The sequence below is a fragment of the Stegastes partitus genome, unplaced genomic scaffold (genome assembly GCF_000690725.1).
Source record: "Stegastes partitus isolate 25-593 unplaced genomic scaffold, Stegastes_partitus-1.0.2 Scaffold2390, whole genome shotgun sequence".
NCBI lineage: Eukaryota > Metazoa > Chordata > Actinopteri > Pomacentridae > Stegastes > Stegastes partitus.
This window is the reverse complement of record NW_007580121.1, coordinates 26,349-41,571: the sequence shown is the minus strand read 5'-3', so window position 1 is coordinate 41,571 and position 15,223 is coordinate 26,349. Positions and strand designations below refer to the sequence as shown.

Below are 15,223 nucleotides of genomic sequence, written 5' to 3'. Positions count from 1 at the left end.
TGTTTAAACAGAATAATTTTGTGTATGGTCTAATCATTTCAGTTAGCCTAAGCTGCCCATCATGTACAATCAGTGCTTGCTGCTGTTTGTGAAGTAAGATAATACTGTTGACAGACTGCACTGAACCAGCAGGCAATACATTTGGGAATTTTATTTATTAAAATGTATATTCACATTTAGGTCAGTGTATCTTTCCCCTAAAGTTCTGATGTCATCTGTGCAGTATTTCTTTTGTGTAATTTGTCTCAGTGGCTCTCATATTTGGTGTAAAAACAAAAATAAATGGAATTTTGTTTGTGGAACCTGCAAACTACAAATGGGATATTGGAGAGGGCAAATGTCAGAGATTCTTAAATAACTCTTGAAATAAAATCAGAAATATTTACATTAATAAATACTAGTAAACTGAAGTAAAGACAAAAAAGAGGGCCTGGCAGTGGAAGTTCGAAGAACATAAACATTTTTGCACACCGACATCAATTAGATATTCTATTTTATATAGTTAATTAGCAATATGAGCACAGGGGGAAAATGTACAGAAATTTCAGCAGTGTCTTCTTCAGTGTACAATAACAGACATCAAGCTTCATTGTCAGGTCCTTTTAATTTTCCACCAACAATTGATGTCAGTCACCTTAAAGGCTTGCCAAGTGGCTACCTGTAGTCAGACGAATCTTTAGATTTGTCTCAATGAAAACCTCACAAAGCCACTTTCCAACATTGAATTACTAGTTTAACCAGCAAAAACAAAATTCTATATACATATATGTGAAAAATTACATGCAACTTATACAAGCAAACAATTGTTAATGCAGGTAACTCAAAAAGGTCATTTCCAACTACTGTGGACAGCAAAGACACTGCACATGGTCTAATACATCTGTGTAACATCTGTAGCACACGAATATGAAAATATCAGTCTATGTTATGTCATGGTGATATACAGCAAAGCTCTTTTTAAGATTGTATTATCATATAGTACTTGGGCAAGTGAGATAATATGTTTTCTCTGTAATTTGGGTGATGAGAAGCTGTGGCTCATGTGGAGGAGATAAGCATGTTTGTTAACTGAATGGATTAAAATATGCTGTGAACAAAGGTACCTAAATGTGTACCCCACTTGATCTACAACACACCTTGGCTACATCCTTTTTAGGGTAGGAATGCTATTGGAATGTAATAAATCATTTAAAGAGGTCAGTCATGGGCATGTGTTTGTGTCCAGATGTCCTGAAGCGTGGTGGCAATGCGGCAGATGCTGCAGTTGCCATAGCAGCAGCTCTGGCGGTGACAGAACCGAGCAGCACGGGCCCTGGTGGAGACGCCTTCTGCTTGTTCTACAACGGAAACACTGGAGAGATCAGAGGAATTAATGGAAGGTGGAGACTCTTTTGTTGCTTTTGTTCTTGTCCCTCTCATACAGAGTAATTAGCAGAGCCTCTCTTTGTGTCTTCAGCGGACGTTCAGCCCGAGCTCAGACGCTTGACTTCCTGGAAGGACGCGGTTACACTGCAGAGGCCCCTCCTTCAGCATTTGATGCTTTGAATGTCACCGTACCAGGGGCCCCTGCATGCTGGTGTGATACTGTAGAGCTGTTTGGAAGTCACAAGGTTTGCCTGTGTGTATTTGTGTTGTCCCTCTGTGTAGATCTGCATGTGTTGACGTGTGTGTTTTATGCAACATTCCGGTAGCAAAAGGCCATCTAACATAAACACAGAGGCACAGTAACCATGTTAACATGAACCTCCAACACACACAAACATACCTGGAAGCAGGGCTCTTGACTCTGAGTCGAAGAGACATAAACAAGGAGTTGGCAAACTGTTGGGCTCTGAGGACATTTCCTTTATTTGGTCAAAGCTGCAGTAACTTGGCCCTCTAAGACTGAGTTTCTGCATGTCCTTGAAGATGGGGGCAAAGTTTTAGAAAGGCAGTCTCAAGCTGCCTTTTGCCCTGGGGGCATTACCCTAGGCTCTTCTTCTCTTCTAAGAAAGCAGGAAGACAGAACCCTTGACCTTTGGCCACACTACAGTAATCATTTCTCAGGCTGAACAACTTATTGAGTGCCAGTGTGATGTTGGTCACAGTCAAATGCAACCTGTTAAGCCCAGCTATTTGTATGGTCCAATTAAAGAGTAAAATATATTTGTTACCAAATTAAACATTCTTTTCAAATAAAACACTGGTTAAAAAAAATAAAAAATAAAAAATGTAAATAAGGAAAAAAAGTAAAAATGTCATTAATAAATTTAAACAATGAATTCTGAACATGCACAGCCTTATGAAACGTTGTCTTTGAGTAAATGTAGTGCGAGTTCCTGCACATTGAGCTCCTTTAAAGAACATTACAGTGTTATAGTCTGTAAGACTTCCTCCAGTGAAAATCAAGTTTTTAAAAAAAATTTTGCTAACATGTCTGTATGGTGTTTTTTATATGCTGGAAGGAACATCATGAATGAAATAAGCTGTCAGCGCCATGGCTGAGCCTTCTATATCAAAGCTGCACTGCAATGATGACCATTTCATAAACACAGATTTAGACTTCAGGGTTTCTTACGTAACAAACCGAGGGAACCAATCCTGTCAATTTGCAGGGTGAGACTTTCCGTATTCTTCTTCTTGCGAATTAGTCTCCAGTTCCAGCATGTATGGCTGAAGTAGCCTAGAGTAGCTTTAAAATGTTCGAGCACATTCGTAGCTGATTTGATCAAGCTGTGAGTGGCGAAGGCAGAGGTGTTGTAGATCTGCACTTTCTCAAGAAAGCAGCAGTGTACAGTTACACCTAATCCATGAAGCAGGAAGAGGTCATTTTCATTAAAAAATGTATAGATATGCAACTTGGCTACACAAAGATGAGCTTTTTAGGTTTTTAATCAAGAGGAGAGAGACTGTAAAATGTACTGTGTCTTCATAATACATGTCCAGTCAAGCTTTTACTGAGAGAATTAAAATGTCAAAAATATTGAATTTCATTTAACGTGCCCTTTTTTCTATACTTCCCTTCCACAGTTACACTACATTCTTTACTAAAATAGTTACAAATATAATTAAACGCTGGTGCCATAAACAAACTAAAAAATAAACAGAAATTAAACAAATTTTAACCTGTAAAAACATAAAACTAAAAATTCACTCTAAAAACTTACGTTTTGATAATGTTTCTCTTCTTACAAATGCAGATCAGAAATGTTGTTTTAAATTAGAGGTACAACTCACTTTTGATGAATTTAAAATGTACTAGCTGCTCTATTATGATAACAGCTGTGACATATAAATAAAGGACAGAGATGAACGTACCACATTCATTACTTTTGTTTGTGATGTCAAACTTTATTTCATAAAATATAACTTGTAAATATTAAGGATTAATTAAGGAAATTAAATAATTCCACCCAAGGTAACTCTTAAAGTGTCTTCTCACTCTTGCTGATTGCTAACAAATAATTGAATGGACTTTTTTCTCCCTGGAAAACCCTCCTAGGAAATTGCAAATCAGTTGTAGTCTCCGCAATTTCTTCTCAAAACAATGACTCACCCTTCCTGCTCAGTGAGGTTTCCTGTAATAAGCATGTGTTTCCTCTGCCTGTTTCCCTAGCTGTCCTTGCTGGAGGTCCTGAGTGGGGCGGTGGAGTTAGCAGAGGAGGGGTTTCCTGTTGCCGAGATAGCAGCTCACCAATGGGCGACCTGGGTGGCTGCTCTGAGAGAAGCTGGGAAGGAACTAGGTGGAGACTTGCTGATTGACGGTCATGCTCCCAAATGTGGACAAGTGTTCAAAAACCCTGGCCTGGCTCGGACCATGAAGGTAAATCCTTGAAACTAAGATGCAAAGAAACAACAAACACATGTTCACAGGTCGTGTGAGGAGCACTGGGACGTTATTTTCTGGACTCCTGTTATTCAGACAAGAAGGAAACAGAACAATGTAGAACCTCAGAGAAATTACTGTGTTCTGTCCCTGGTGTTATTTGCTTTTTTTTTTTATTCTTTTAAACTTGACCTAGCCTTCTATATGAGGAGACCTTGGATGAACCCAGGGGCAAACTGGGCAATTACCCTGAATCCATTAGGGTGTTGGACTTTATATTGAAGGAAAACAAAGAAAATAGAGGATGCAAGAAACACAGATTGTGCAAAAATACTGTGGGATTGGTGGAGGGACAGGAGTGAAAGCAGAACAAAAAAGGATGAGAGACGGGGACAGAGAAAGATGCATAATAAGATAGTGGGTGGGGAGAAGTAAAAAGGTAGAGATAAAGGTTTGTTTAAAAAAAATCATGTGGGGAATGAACTGAACTTAATTGCATCTTAAGATGATCTGTTTATTTCTCAGTTCAGTTAAGCTCTTCATCAGCTTTAAGCAAATGTGCAGTGATGCACTCAATGAGTGAGTGATGTAAGTCCCTGATTCAGTCATTCACTGAACGTTCTACACATTGAACACAAGCCCAGAGTGATTGTCAGGAGCTCAAACTGCCAAATGAGGCCCAGCAAGTTCAAAAGTAATGCTCAACTTTAGACGAGTTAAAAAGACATTAAAGTAATTAAAAATAGCTTTCATCTCAGTTTTAGGAAACTTTGAAAAGGATTGTCAACAGAGTTTGTTGTGTTTGTCAAAGCAACATCACGGTTCTGGAAGGCGGGTTCAATGAGGAATATAAACGGTTTGGTTGTATTTCAGCTAGAGGAGTGGGACTTTTCAGGTGGAGTTCCAGTAAAGCATCACAGTACTTTTCTGTGCTGCTCTTTTATTATCAGCAACTCGTATATAAAGCTGGACTGACTGTTAGTGTGTCAAGAGTCATGAATGAAATAAAATGAATGAAATGAATGAAAAATACTTTATTCATCCCAGAAGGGAAATTCAATTATCACAGCATATGTCATATCATAAAATGGGTAGGTGACAGGGTCAGCAGCAGCTGACATGCTTAAGAATATCCTCTGAATTATAACTTCAACGTTCTGATGTGACATGATAACTCTTCACTAAAACTGGCTTGAATGATATGGCACATTTTTTCCAAATCCTCAACTTTCCTGTTCCGTCAGTGACCTTGATTGTCCGTGTATTTCTATGCAGATCATGTAGTATTTATAAAGCTGCACTCATTCGGTATTTTCCCGTCAGTGAGAATTCAATAGAGCTTCAGCTGACATCATTGTGTGTGTGTGTGTGTGTGTGTGTGTGCGAGTGTGTGTTTGCCTACTTGTGTGTCACCATGAAAGTATGCTCTGATGGATGCTCTGCTGTATTCCAACATCAAACACTCAGTCATTTGCAATGCAATAATGCAGGAAAGCAGCCAAGTACGCCCATGACAGCTCGCCACACACACACACTTGCACAGATACATACGCTCACGTTCCTGAGACTGTAGAAACAATAGCGGTGACCTCAGCCTCATTGATAGGTGGTCTCCATGGCATCATAACGGCCATTCCTCAACGATGACGGTGTGTCACTTCCTTGTGGAGCAAAATCACATTTATGCACACACCCTCTAATTCATTCGATAGCATTGACTGGACTGGTAGATACACACAGCAGTGGTCAGCCCTTTCAAACACTAAACTCCTGAGGCATTACATCATGCTAACAATCATATTTCAAAAGTTTTTTTTGTTTGTGGTATGGCTTTAAAGCTTGTAAATGGACTAACAAAATCCAAAGAGATAAACTCTGCAATAAGTTGACTTGATTAACAGTGGAGTGACTGATTCTAATTATTCAGGGCTTTGAAAATAAGTACTTTCACTAACTTTCAAGCTCTGCCTGGACTGTGACATGTACTGATGTATCAACAGGAGCTCGGTGAGGGTGGAAAACCAGCTTTCTACCAGGGCAGAGTGGCCCAAGCCATCATTGACGTCATTAACCAAAATGGGGGAGTCATGACCTTGGATGACCTCAGCAGTCACAACAGCGAGGTCATCACCCCCATAAGCACAGAGTACAAGGTCAGAAACCAGGAATGCTTATTATATCAGTATTGTCATACATAGGTCAGCAGAGTGAATGCCTTTGTCGTGTGTTCAGGGCGTGCGTCTGTGGGAGCTTCCTCCGAACAGTCAGGGGCTCACTGCCCTGCTGCTGCTCAACATCCTGGAGAACTTTCCTCAACTTAAAGGTAACTACAGGGACACAGAGACACAGAAGAAGAGATGCATTACTGTTTCATGCTGAAGAATCTTAAATGCACAGCAAATATTGATTAGTAGAAACCGGAATAGCCAAAGTTCATTTAAAAGAAATAACAGTGGTAGTTTACCCAAATTCCCACAAAACGTATTTTAGAACAGAACAAAGGGCTCCAGTGTGATGTAAGGCAATTTAGCTTTATGAAATGTCTACCACCCCTTTTAGACTTTATTCAAAAGATGGATTTAAGGATAAAAGGCCTTTATTTGTCACTAACACAATTACACATAGTATAATGTGCAGAGAATTGTATGATGCACCTGCTCCAGACGGAAACAATATGAATAATAATAATAAGAAGAAGAACAAAGAATAGAGCACACAAGAAATAAATATGTATATAGATAGATAGATAGATAGACAGACAGACAGACAGACAGACAGATAGATAGATAGATAGATAGATAGACAGACAGACAGACAGACAGACAGATAGATAGATAGATAGATAGATAAAAACAAGCAAAATAAAGTGTCAAATAGTGTAAATTAGTGCAAAAACTAAAATTAAATGAAACAAAGTAGAAATAGACAAGACAGGTTCAGCAGGTGGACATTGTTTCCAGGCCTTAAAAGTGAAGCCAACACAGGAAGTGCCTTACATATGCATTTTTTTCACTAATAGTCAGCAGGGAGTGACTCTTCTTCTGGTTGCAAAAAGATATCAGGTTGTATAGAAGTCTCTAAGAAAATGATTCTACTTCTCACTTGATCTTTTACCTTCATTTGTATTTATATGACTCAAAGTCTCAAGTTTCAGACTTCCTTCAATACAGATGTTGATTTTGTACATTATGATCCCATTTAGAGTAAAATAGATGATAAAGTCGAGCGTGTTTTAGGGCGAGGCTCCGTTGTAATTAATAGATTGCTACCGTGTCATTGTGCGTAGTTTCCTCAAGCTCACAGTCTTATCCATCCCTCACTCATTGCATCTAGTGATTTAGAACGGTGGTCTATAAACTAACAAGTGACATGATTGTTGTACGTCCATCTTTTATATACAGTTATGTCCCCACCCTACTACACTGGAGGTGAATGGACCTTTGTGCTGCTCAAAACAAACCAAAAAAAACCCCCAAAAAACTAAACAGCAGTGCGCCAGCAGTAGTAGAAGAGAAACTATTTCTGGAGGTGAAAGTGACAGTTGACATTTCTTATACTTTTTAATGTTTTGAGCCCAACAAAACCATCAACCTTGCTGTGACCTAACCTCCCTGGTTAGATGCTGCTAAGCATAACTGGACGTTTGAAGTTGTGAAGTGCATTTGTTTCATTACCTGTTACACAATATTGATTAGTAGATTAGTTATTCAGTTGTTACTATAGTGACAAACACAGTTGACTTTTGCATAATCGACCCATTCAAAGTAGCTCATTTGCTCAAAGAAAAAATGAGATAGCCCCGAATCTTTGACTCAGTTCATTGTGTGTCATCTGACTGACTCCAGACTGTCCGGGCATACTGGCTAAAATCAGGTGACTAATTCATGTAGTCCTCACTGGCTCTTAACCACCTCTGACCAGGAAGACATCTAGAGCATTAGGCTTAAAACTCCCTTGGTAAAGAAAGATGTTCTCTCCACAGTTACCTGTGAGGGCTGCATCTACCTCATAACATACGACATCACTGACACATAAACCACAGTAACTCATCGCTTAAATCAATAGAGATGCCCTCACGACACCACAATAGAGATGCTACATAACCCTTTATAGGGCACTCCTTGAAAAACTTGGAAAAGGAAAATTTTAACCCTAGAGTGTTACTGATATTTCAAGATATTTAGATTTTTGTGACTTTAAAAAACAAAAAAATGTTGCCAATCAAGATCAATCAAGTTCCCATATATGGTAACTTGATTGATTTAAAAAAAAAAAAAAAGGAATTTATAATAAATGAAAGAAAAAGTAGCAAACTGCAAAAACCATTTATTTAGAAACATTTTAGTTTGAGGTAATGATACTTATACAACCAGTAACAAAGTATTTATAAAGTGCTTGGTAAGTTCATTCAGTAACATTTCTTTTGGGGTAGTGGTATTAGTGGCACTAATCACAAAAAATAAATCAAAGTGAAGTTGAATGCAAACCAGTAACAAAGTGTTTATAAAGTGCCTGGAACATTTGTTGAGTGACATTTTTCAAAAGGTAGTGATATTGGCACCAATATAAAAACGATATCAAAGTTCACATGGTTCTTCAACGTCAAGGAGAGACACAGTGTGGACATGTTGAACGTCCAAGGAAGTTACCATATATGGTCACTTGCCCCATAAAGAGGTTAAAAGTTAATAAACCTTTGCTTTTGCTGTTGTACACTTGGTTTTTGATAGGTCTTTGAAGAGAATAGTTTATTGTCTTACGCAAAGTGATGTGATGTGCATAAAGAATACTTCAGGGTTGTCATCTTGAGCAGACACAAAACAAAACAAATAAGAGATCTTGAAGTAACTGTTTTCTGGAAAGTGCAGTAAAACAAAAACAGTAATTACAGCTGTGGAGCTTTCACTGAACATATCGCTAATTCTTGTAGTTTAGAAGAAGTAAGTCTCACCATCAAATATCTAGAGTCAGATGCTTATGTCAGACCAAGAAAATCAGGATAAACTGTCAGATAAAATAAATATGACATTACACCAGGTTAGTTCCACAAAATGTTCATCTGTCTTTATGTTACACATTTCTTGTAAATCAGATGTAGATTTTTCATTTGCAAATGTGTTTTTCTCTTTTTCTTTATTATGTATGTTATATGTATGTACTGTATAGACATGTGTATACACAAGTCTGAAATAGTTTTTGTTTCTTCTTCTACTTGTTTTATGGTGGGAGAAAAATAAATGGCTAAAAAAAAGTAACATTTTTGTGGAATATTTGTGCCACTAATGTGTTTCTCTGTGTTTGTGTAGCTGCAGGTCATAACAGTTCTGACTATATCCATATTCTGGTGGAGGCTGTGCGTTTGGCACTGTCAGATGCTCTGCGTTACCTTGGTGATCCACATCATGTGACCATCCCTGTGGACACCTTACTGGACAAGAGCTACAGCCACCAGCGAGCTCAGTGCATCAACATGGACAGGTGTGTGTTTCTCTGTGCGTGTTTCTGTTCGTACCAGTGTGTACCAGTCGTTCTCTGTTGACTTAAGATAGGACTGTAGACTTTTACTTCCTCTGCCCTTAACGCCCATCCCTTCATGCCTCATATACACAGGCGTGTGGTAGTGTGGGCGTATAGTTTGGGAACAATGTGTATTGACTGGTTAGTAATGTAGACTATAAACTTTAGGCCTTTATGAGCTATGAGACAAATAGGCAAACAGACTATAAAAATATAAAACAACATAATAAAGTTTTAACATGTGTTCTTACACTCATACACATAAAAACACATATTATCCATATTCAGACCTGTTGTTTGGCTGCTGTTTTAAATCCTATAGTAGTACATTCTAGACAGCTAATCTAGCTGAGCTAAACAGCATGTCGCTTTGGGCGTCATACCCAAATGCATACATTAATTCCACTGCCTTCATTTATTCATTGTTGCCAAACTCAAACTTATTGATTTGGCTAAACCTCAGCAAGCTGTGAACTTCATCCTAACATCATTTGTCCTCTGTGTTTACATGCCAAAAATATTCCTAAAAATCAGGTGAAATGAGGAAATTGCAGATTATAGTTACTGCACTGCAAAATGAAAATCTACCAGGAAAATTGTTTTTAGATCGGAAAAGCCTTCAGCCTTATATTTCTGGCAGTATTTATTGTAATAGATTGAAAGTTTATTATAAGAAGATTTGATACTTTGATTTGATCAGCACAAGTTTTCTTCTCAGTCCAGTTAGGCCTTTCCTTGGTCTGAATTTCCAGACATTTCTGACAACCACACAAAAATCATAACCAACAATTACAGCTTGTAGGATTAAAGCCTGTCACATGACCATATACCGGCATTAATGGTCTGTGTTTTGGATTGTTTGTGTGTGAATCTGTAGGGCCATGGAGCGAGTGGAGCCTGGCCTGATGACTGGAAGTGACACAGTGTACTTCTGTGTGGTTGACAGTCAGGGGAACGCCTGTTCATTTGTCAACAGCACCTATATGGGCTTTGGGAGTGGTCTGGTCCCGAAGGACTGTGGATTCTCACTACAGGTCTGAAGGGTCAAAAAGGGTGTAGGTGGCTCGGTCATTAGCACCGTCGCGTCAATGTCGTCAATGATGGATAGATAGATGGATGGATGGAAGTCATAGAAAATATCAAAAAACAAACATTGTTTTTAAAGTATCTCCATCCATCCATTATCTATACACCGCTTAATCCTCACTAGGGTCGTGGGGGGGCTGGAGTCTATCCCAGCTGACTCAGGGTGAAGGCAGGTTCACCTGGACAGGTCACCAGTCTATCACAGGGCTACACTTAGAGACAGACAACCAAGCACACTCACATTCACACCTACGGACAATTTAGAATCCCCGGTTAACCTCAACATGTTTTTGGACTGTGTGGGAGGAAGCCGGAGAACCCGGAGAGAACCCACGCTGCACGAGGAGAAGATGCAAACTCCACACAGAACGATCCCGGTGCCCCCACCGGGATGCAAACCGGCGACCTTCTTGCTGTGAGGCAACAGTGCTAAACAGCTGCGCCACCTTGCAGTCCTTTGAAAGTATATTTCAAACAAAATTTGGTCAAGTAAGCAGACATACATGAAAATCTAAAAAAATAAAAGCCTCACATTTGCACTTTTAACCACTTTTCTTAGCTTTTTTCTGCATAATATGCTGTACTGATAAACCTTTATTTGCTGCTACTCGTCCAGTGACACAGCATCATAAGTGGGGGAACATAATTGAGTGCGATCTATTTTATGTGAGGCTCAGAACATATAAAACCAATCATGAATTTGAAAACCTGTAGATTTTCATACTTTATTATCCTGTTTTTGCATGGTAAGGTACCTTGCAAAAGCAGAAATAAAAACATTTGCTTATGTTTGCGTTATGTCAGTGTTGCTATGAAGACATATAGTTGTGTTTACATGGAAATATGTTCTTATCTTCATAGAACTAAAAGCATTGGACTGAATGGTGAGGTATCTTTATGATGTGACAATGAAGACTCTTTTTGCCTCTCACAGAATCGTGGTGCAAGCTTTTCTCTTCGTCATGACGATGTCAACTGTGTTGCTGGTGGGAAGCGGCCATATCACACCATAATACCTGCGCTTCTCACTGACTCTGCAGCCACATCACAAAAACCACAACTCCTTGCTGCACTCGGGGTGATGGGGGCTTTCATGCAACCGCAAGGACATGTCCAGGTATGCAGTCATCAAGGCTGACAGACAGGTGGAGTGTGAGGTATAGAAAATTAACCTTCATATAATATGCTCTTATTTTTTACAATTTGCTTAATCTATTGTCCCTCCGCTTTTGTTTTTAAATATTCACTGATTTGTCTGTTCTATTTTTTCATTACACATAAATATCAAAACTGACATGGACACACTGTGATGAATGTAGTGCATCCTTACGAGTGTATTTATTTTAACAAGCTGATAATAAATGTTGCTCTTGTGTTCAGGTTTTGTTGAACATGATGGAGTTTGGGATGAATCCTCAACAAGCTCTGGATGCACCGAGAGTCTATGTGCAGTATGACAACAAAAGTATGTCTCATTTTCCCAACATGTCCACAAGAATTCAAACAAATTTTAGCATAATTTAAATGTTCAGCCTCCTCTACAATGCCAAGTCTTGATTAATTATTTTTAAAAAATGTATGTCTGATGACATGAGATGAGTCATTCTAACATTCATTTTACTTAATTATAATATATTGTACACAGTAGATAGAAATAAAGTCATTTAACCATTCAATAAATTTGAAAATTAAATAATAAAAGTCACGACTTTTGTTATTGTTTGGTATTTTTACTGGGGAAAAAAATACCAGCTTGGTTCACAAAGTGTGTTGCCATAAAAGTGATTTTCATTCATTCACAGTAGCTTTATCTCGGCATGAGTTCAGCCATCTGGCTGTATGCTTTTATTCCCACAGATTAACTGGAATAATGTGCAGCAGCTTGGTAGTTAATATTTACAGTTGAAGCATTAGTAAACATATTTCTTAGCTTTCTTGGCCATAAAATATGTATCTAGGTGTGAGTTATGACATTTTGTATAAAAACACAGCTGATGTCCCCATCCTAAATAATCATGTCTTTCTAGCTCATCGGTGGTTGGTTAATTTGGAGGAGGGAGTCGACCACGAAGTAGCCGAAGACCTCAGAAGACGGGGTCACGTAGTCAACTGGCCAATTACAGGTAGTTCTTGTGTGCACAGTTGACTTTTTCCAATGGCTGAATAGTATTTGTTCACATGTGAAGTATTATGGTTCTAAAAAATGAATGATTGTTGTATTCATTGATAAAACACTAACAAAAAACTTTCAAGAAGTGACCCATGCACCGAAGTCAAGGTCACATATTACATTTGTTTCTGTTATGACAAATTTCTGAACACAGTTGGCCTACTCAAAGGTTCATGTATTTTGGGTGCCCTGGTAGCTCAACTGGATAAGAGTGCGACCCATGTACAGGGCTATAGTCCCTGACGCAGTGGTTCGACTCCAGCCAGTGGCTCATTTGCTGCGTGTCCTTCCCCCAACCTTCTCCCCACGTTTCCCTGTCTGTCTTCACTGTCCTGTCCAATAAAGGCGAAAAAGCCCAGCAAAATAATCTAAAAAAAAATTAAAAAAGTTAATGTGTTACCTTAATCGTTATATTGATGATCACTATAGCAGCAGTTGTAAACAAAAGAGACCATTGTTGAAATGACTGTTGGTTTTGAATTAGTGGCATTAGACCGCAGGGTCCATAAACCCCTTTTTGCTTCCTGTTGCAAACAGGATGTTTGTGTTTGTTCCTCTTCCCTTCTGCAGCTCACACACATTTTTCTGGCTTTTCTGAAGACTGTCAACATGTTGCCTGTGATCAGCCTCTGTAAAGCCTAGTAGTGCACAAAGCACAGTGTAGAAAGGCAGATTTCACATGCCAATACCACAGGCCAGTTTAACAGAAAAGTTTGCCCCATAGTCCATGTTGCATTTTTGTAGGTTTTTAGGAACATCTACCATTGTTCACAGAAACTGCGCAATGCTTAAAGCTAAGGTAGGTAGAAATCTTGGAAAAGGCAAAAAAATAAATTCATTAATTAAATAAAAACAAAGAGCCCAAAACTGAAGTATCAAAAGCTGCAAGTCATTGAATATCATGTTCACAGCCTGTTACAGTGAGTTTTGGTCTCTGTAACTTCTGTAACTGTGCCACGACAGGGCAGTCCATGGCTCATAGACATTTGCATGACCCACCTCAGCTCCACTCACACGTTACCTCTTTGCCCATCCTTGGATTAGCCAGGACTGCAATGGCCAGAGCCACGACATGGAGCTTTATAACTGCTGTCCAAGAAACTAATAGGTTGTGTTTGTCCACTCTAACCCTCTCCTGCCCACTGCTTCACTCACTGTGCCACTACATCCCACCCTCACTTTATACTCTCTCATTTAATCTGGCTGAAAAGACCTATGAAAGCAGAAGAGGAGGTGCAGAAGTCTAGTTTTCTCTTAAACTATTTCAATTACAACATGCTGAACGGTTATGATGGGTTTTCTGCGTGATGATTTTAAAACTACACTGCCTACTTCAGCTTTAGTTTCTTATAATAAATGAAAATATTCTTGACAGTGCTTGTTAGTATTATTTTTTCAAAATTTTAATCATAGAAGAATAAACTCCAATGACTGTTCTTTCTAGCTGTCTGATTATTTGTGCGCTACTATACTTTTTTCCAAACTAACCAGTGAAGCCATTTTAAGATTTTACACAAATTTCCGACCCATGTGTGGACAAAAGGCTCATAGTCTTATGTCTGATTTCAATTATGATGCTCACTACTGTGCTCATCACTTGCTGTCTAACTGCCATTGTCAGGTAAATGTATCCATCTCTTATCTTGATCTCCTGATTTTGGCATGCTGGGATAATTTGTTTGCAGTTCATAAAAGTGACTTAAAGATAGTTGATACAGTGGTTTAATTGGATTGTTTCCCATTTATCCTTTTATTCATACACACAGGCCACAAGAGGTCTCAGTTTGGACGAGGACAGATCATCACGGTGGGGGATTGGTGGAATCCATCAGAATGTCACACTAACCGTCCATCCAGGGTGCTGTGGGCAGGATCAGACCCCAGAGGAGACGGATGTGCTCTGGGATACTAGTAACATAATGATCAGATAAATCAAATAGTTGTTTAAAGACAAATTTATACAGATGAACACAGGTTTGACTGTGGTATTTTGTAAGGTGAATGCTTTCTTCCTTTTGCTTGATGATTTCACCAAATGATTTTAATGTTGGGTAATACAACAAAAAAATTCCAGTTTATTGCACTTTCAAAACCTAGTGTCTCAGTAGCTACACTGCACCATCATGAAGTGCCTTATTTCACTATATTGTTATGTCAGTGTTTGTTTAGATCAGTGGTTCTTAAACTGGGGGTCGGGACCCCCGCACGGGTCCCAAGATCATTTCAGGTGATCGCCAGATCATTGTTAAAGTTAATCATTGTTAAAAAAAAACAAACAAACAAAAAGCCTACATTTATCAAATAAATTTGAATTAGGGCTGTCAAAGTGCATACTTCTTCCAACTCCTTTGCTGAACTTGTTAATATTATGGTTTGGTTATGTGATATTATTATTCTTTTTTGCTCTTTTTTAATGCTCTTCATGAAATAATTTTCTTTTGTGTATATATTTTTTTCCCTTTCATTTGTTCGAAAAACAATTCAATTCATTCATTCATTCAAAAGAAAAATAACGTGTTAATGTAAAGAGATTAATCTGGGGAATTAATAAATTAATTTTTAACGCATTAATGCATGAACAACAAAGTTATTACTCATTAGATATTAAAAATTCAAATGGAGGGGGTCACGAACACAAACTTATT

The 15,223-nt window shown here is 38.5% G+C and overlaps 1 protein-coding gene across 1 annotated transcript; it reads left to right on the top strand.

The window, feature by feature from the left end:
• Positions 1-1,203: 1,203 nt before the first annotated feature.
• Positions 1,204-14,994, top strand: LOC103374894 (gamma-glutamyltranspeptidase 2-like). Its single transcript, XM_008305048.1, has 11 exons — positions 1,204-1,379; positions 1,457-1,610; positions 3,596-3,802; positions 5,806-5,958; positions 6,038-6,128; positions 9,112-9,283; positions 10,200-10,356; positions 11,343-11,525; positions 11,789-11,873; positions 12,436-12,531; positions 14,345-14,994. The coding sequence occupies exons 1-11, from the start codon at positions 1,204-1,206 to the stop codon at positions 14,488-14,490; spliced, it is 1,620 nt and encodes a 539-aa protein (XP_008303270.1). The 3' UTR covers positions 14,491-14,994.
• Positions 14,995-15,223: the final 229 nt, after the last annotated feature.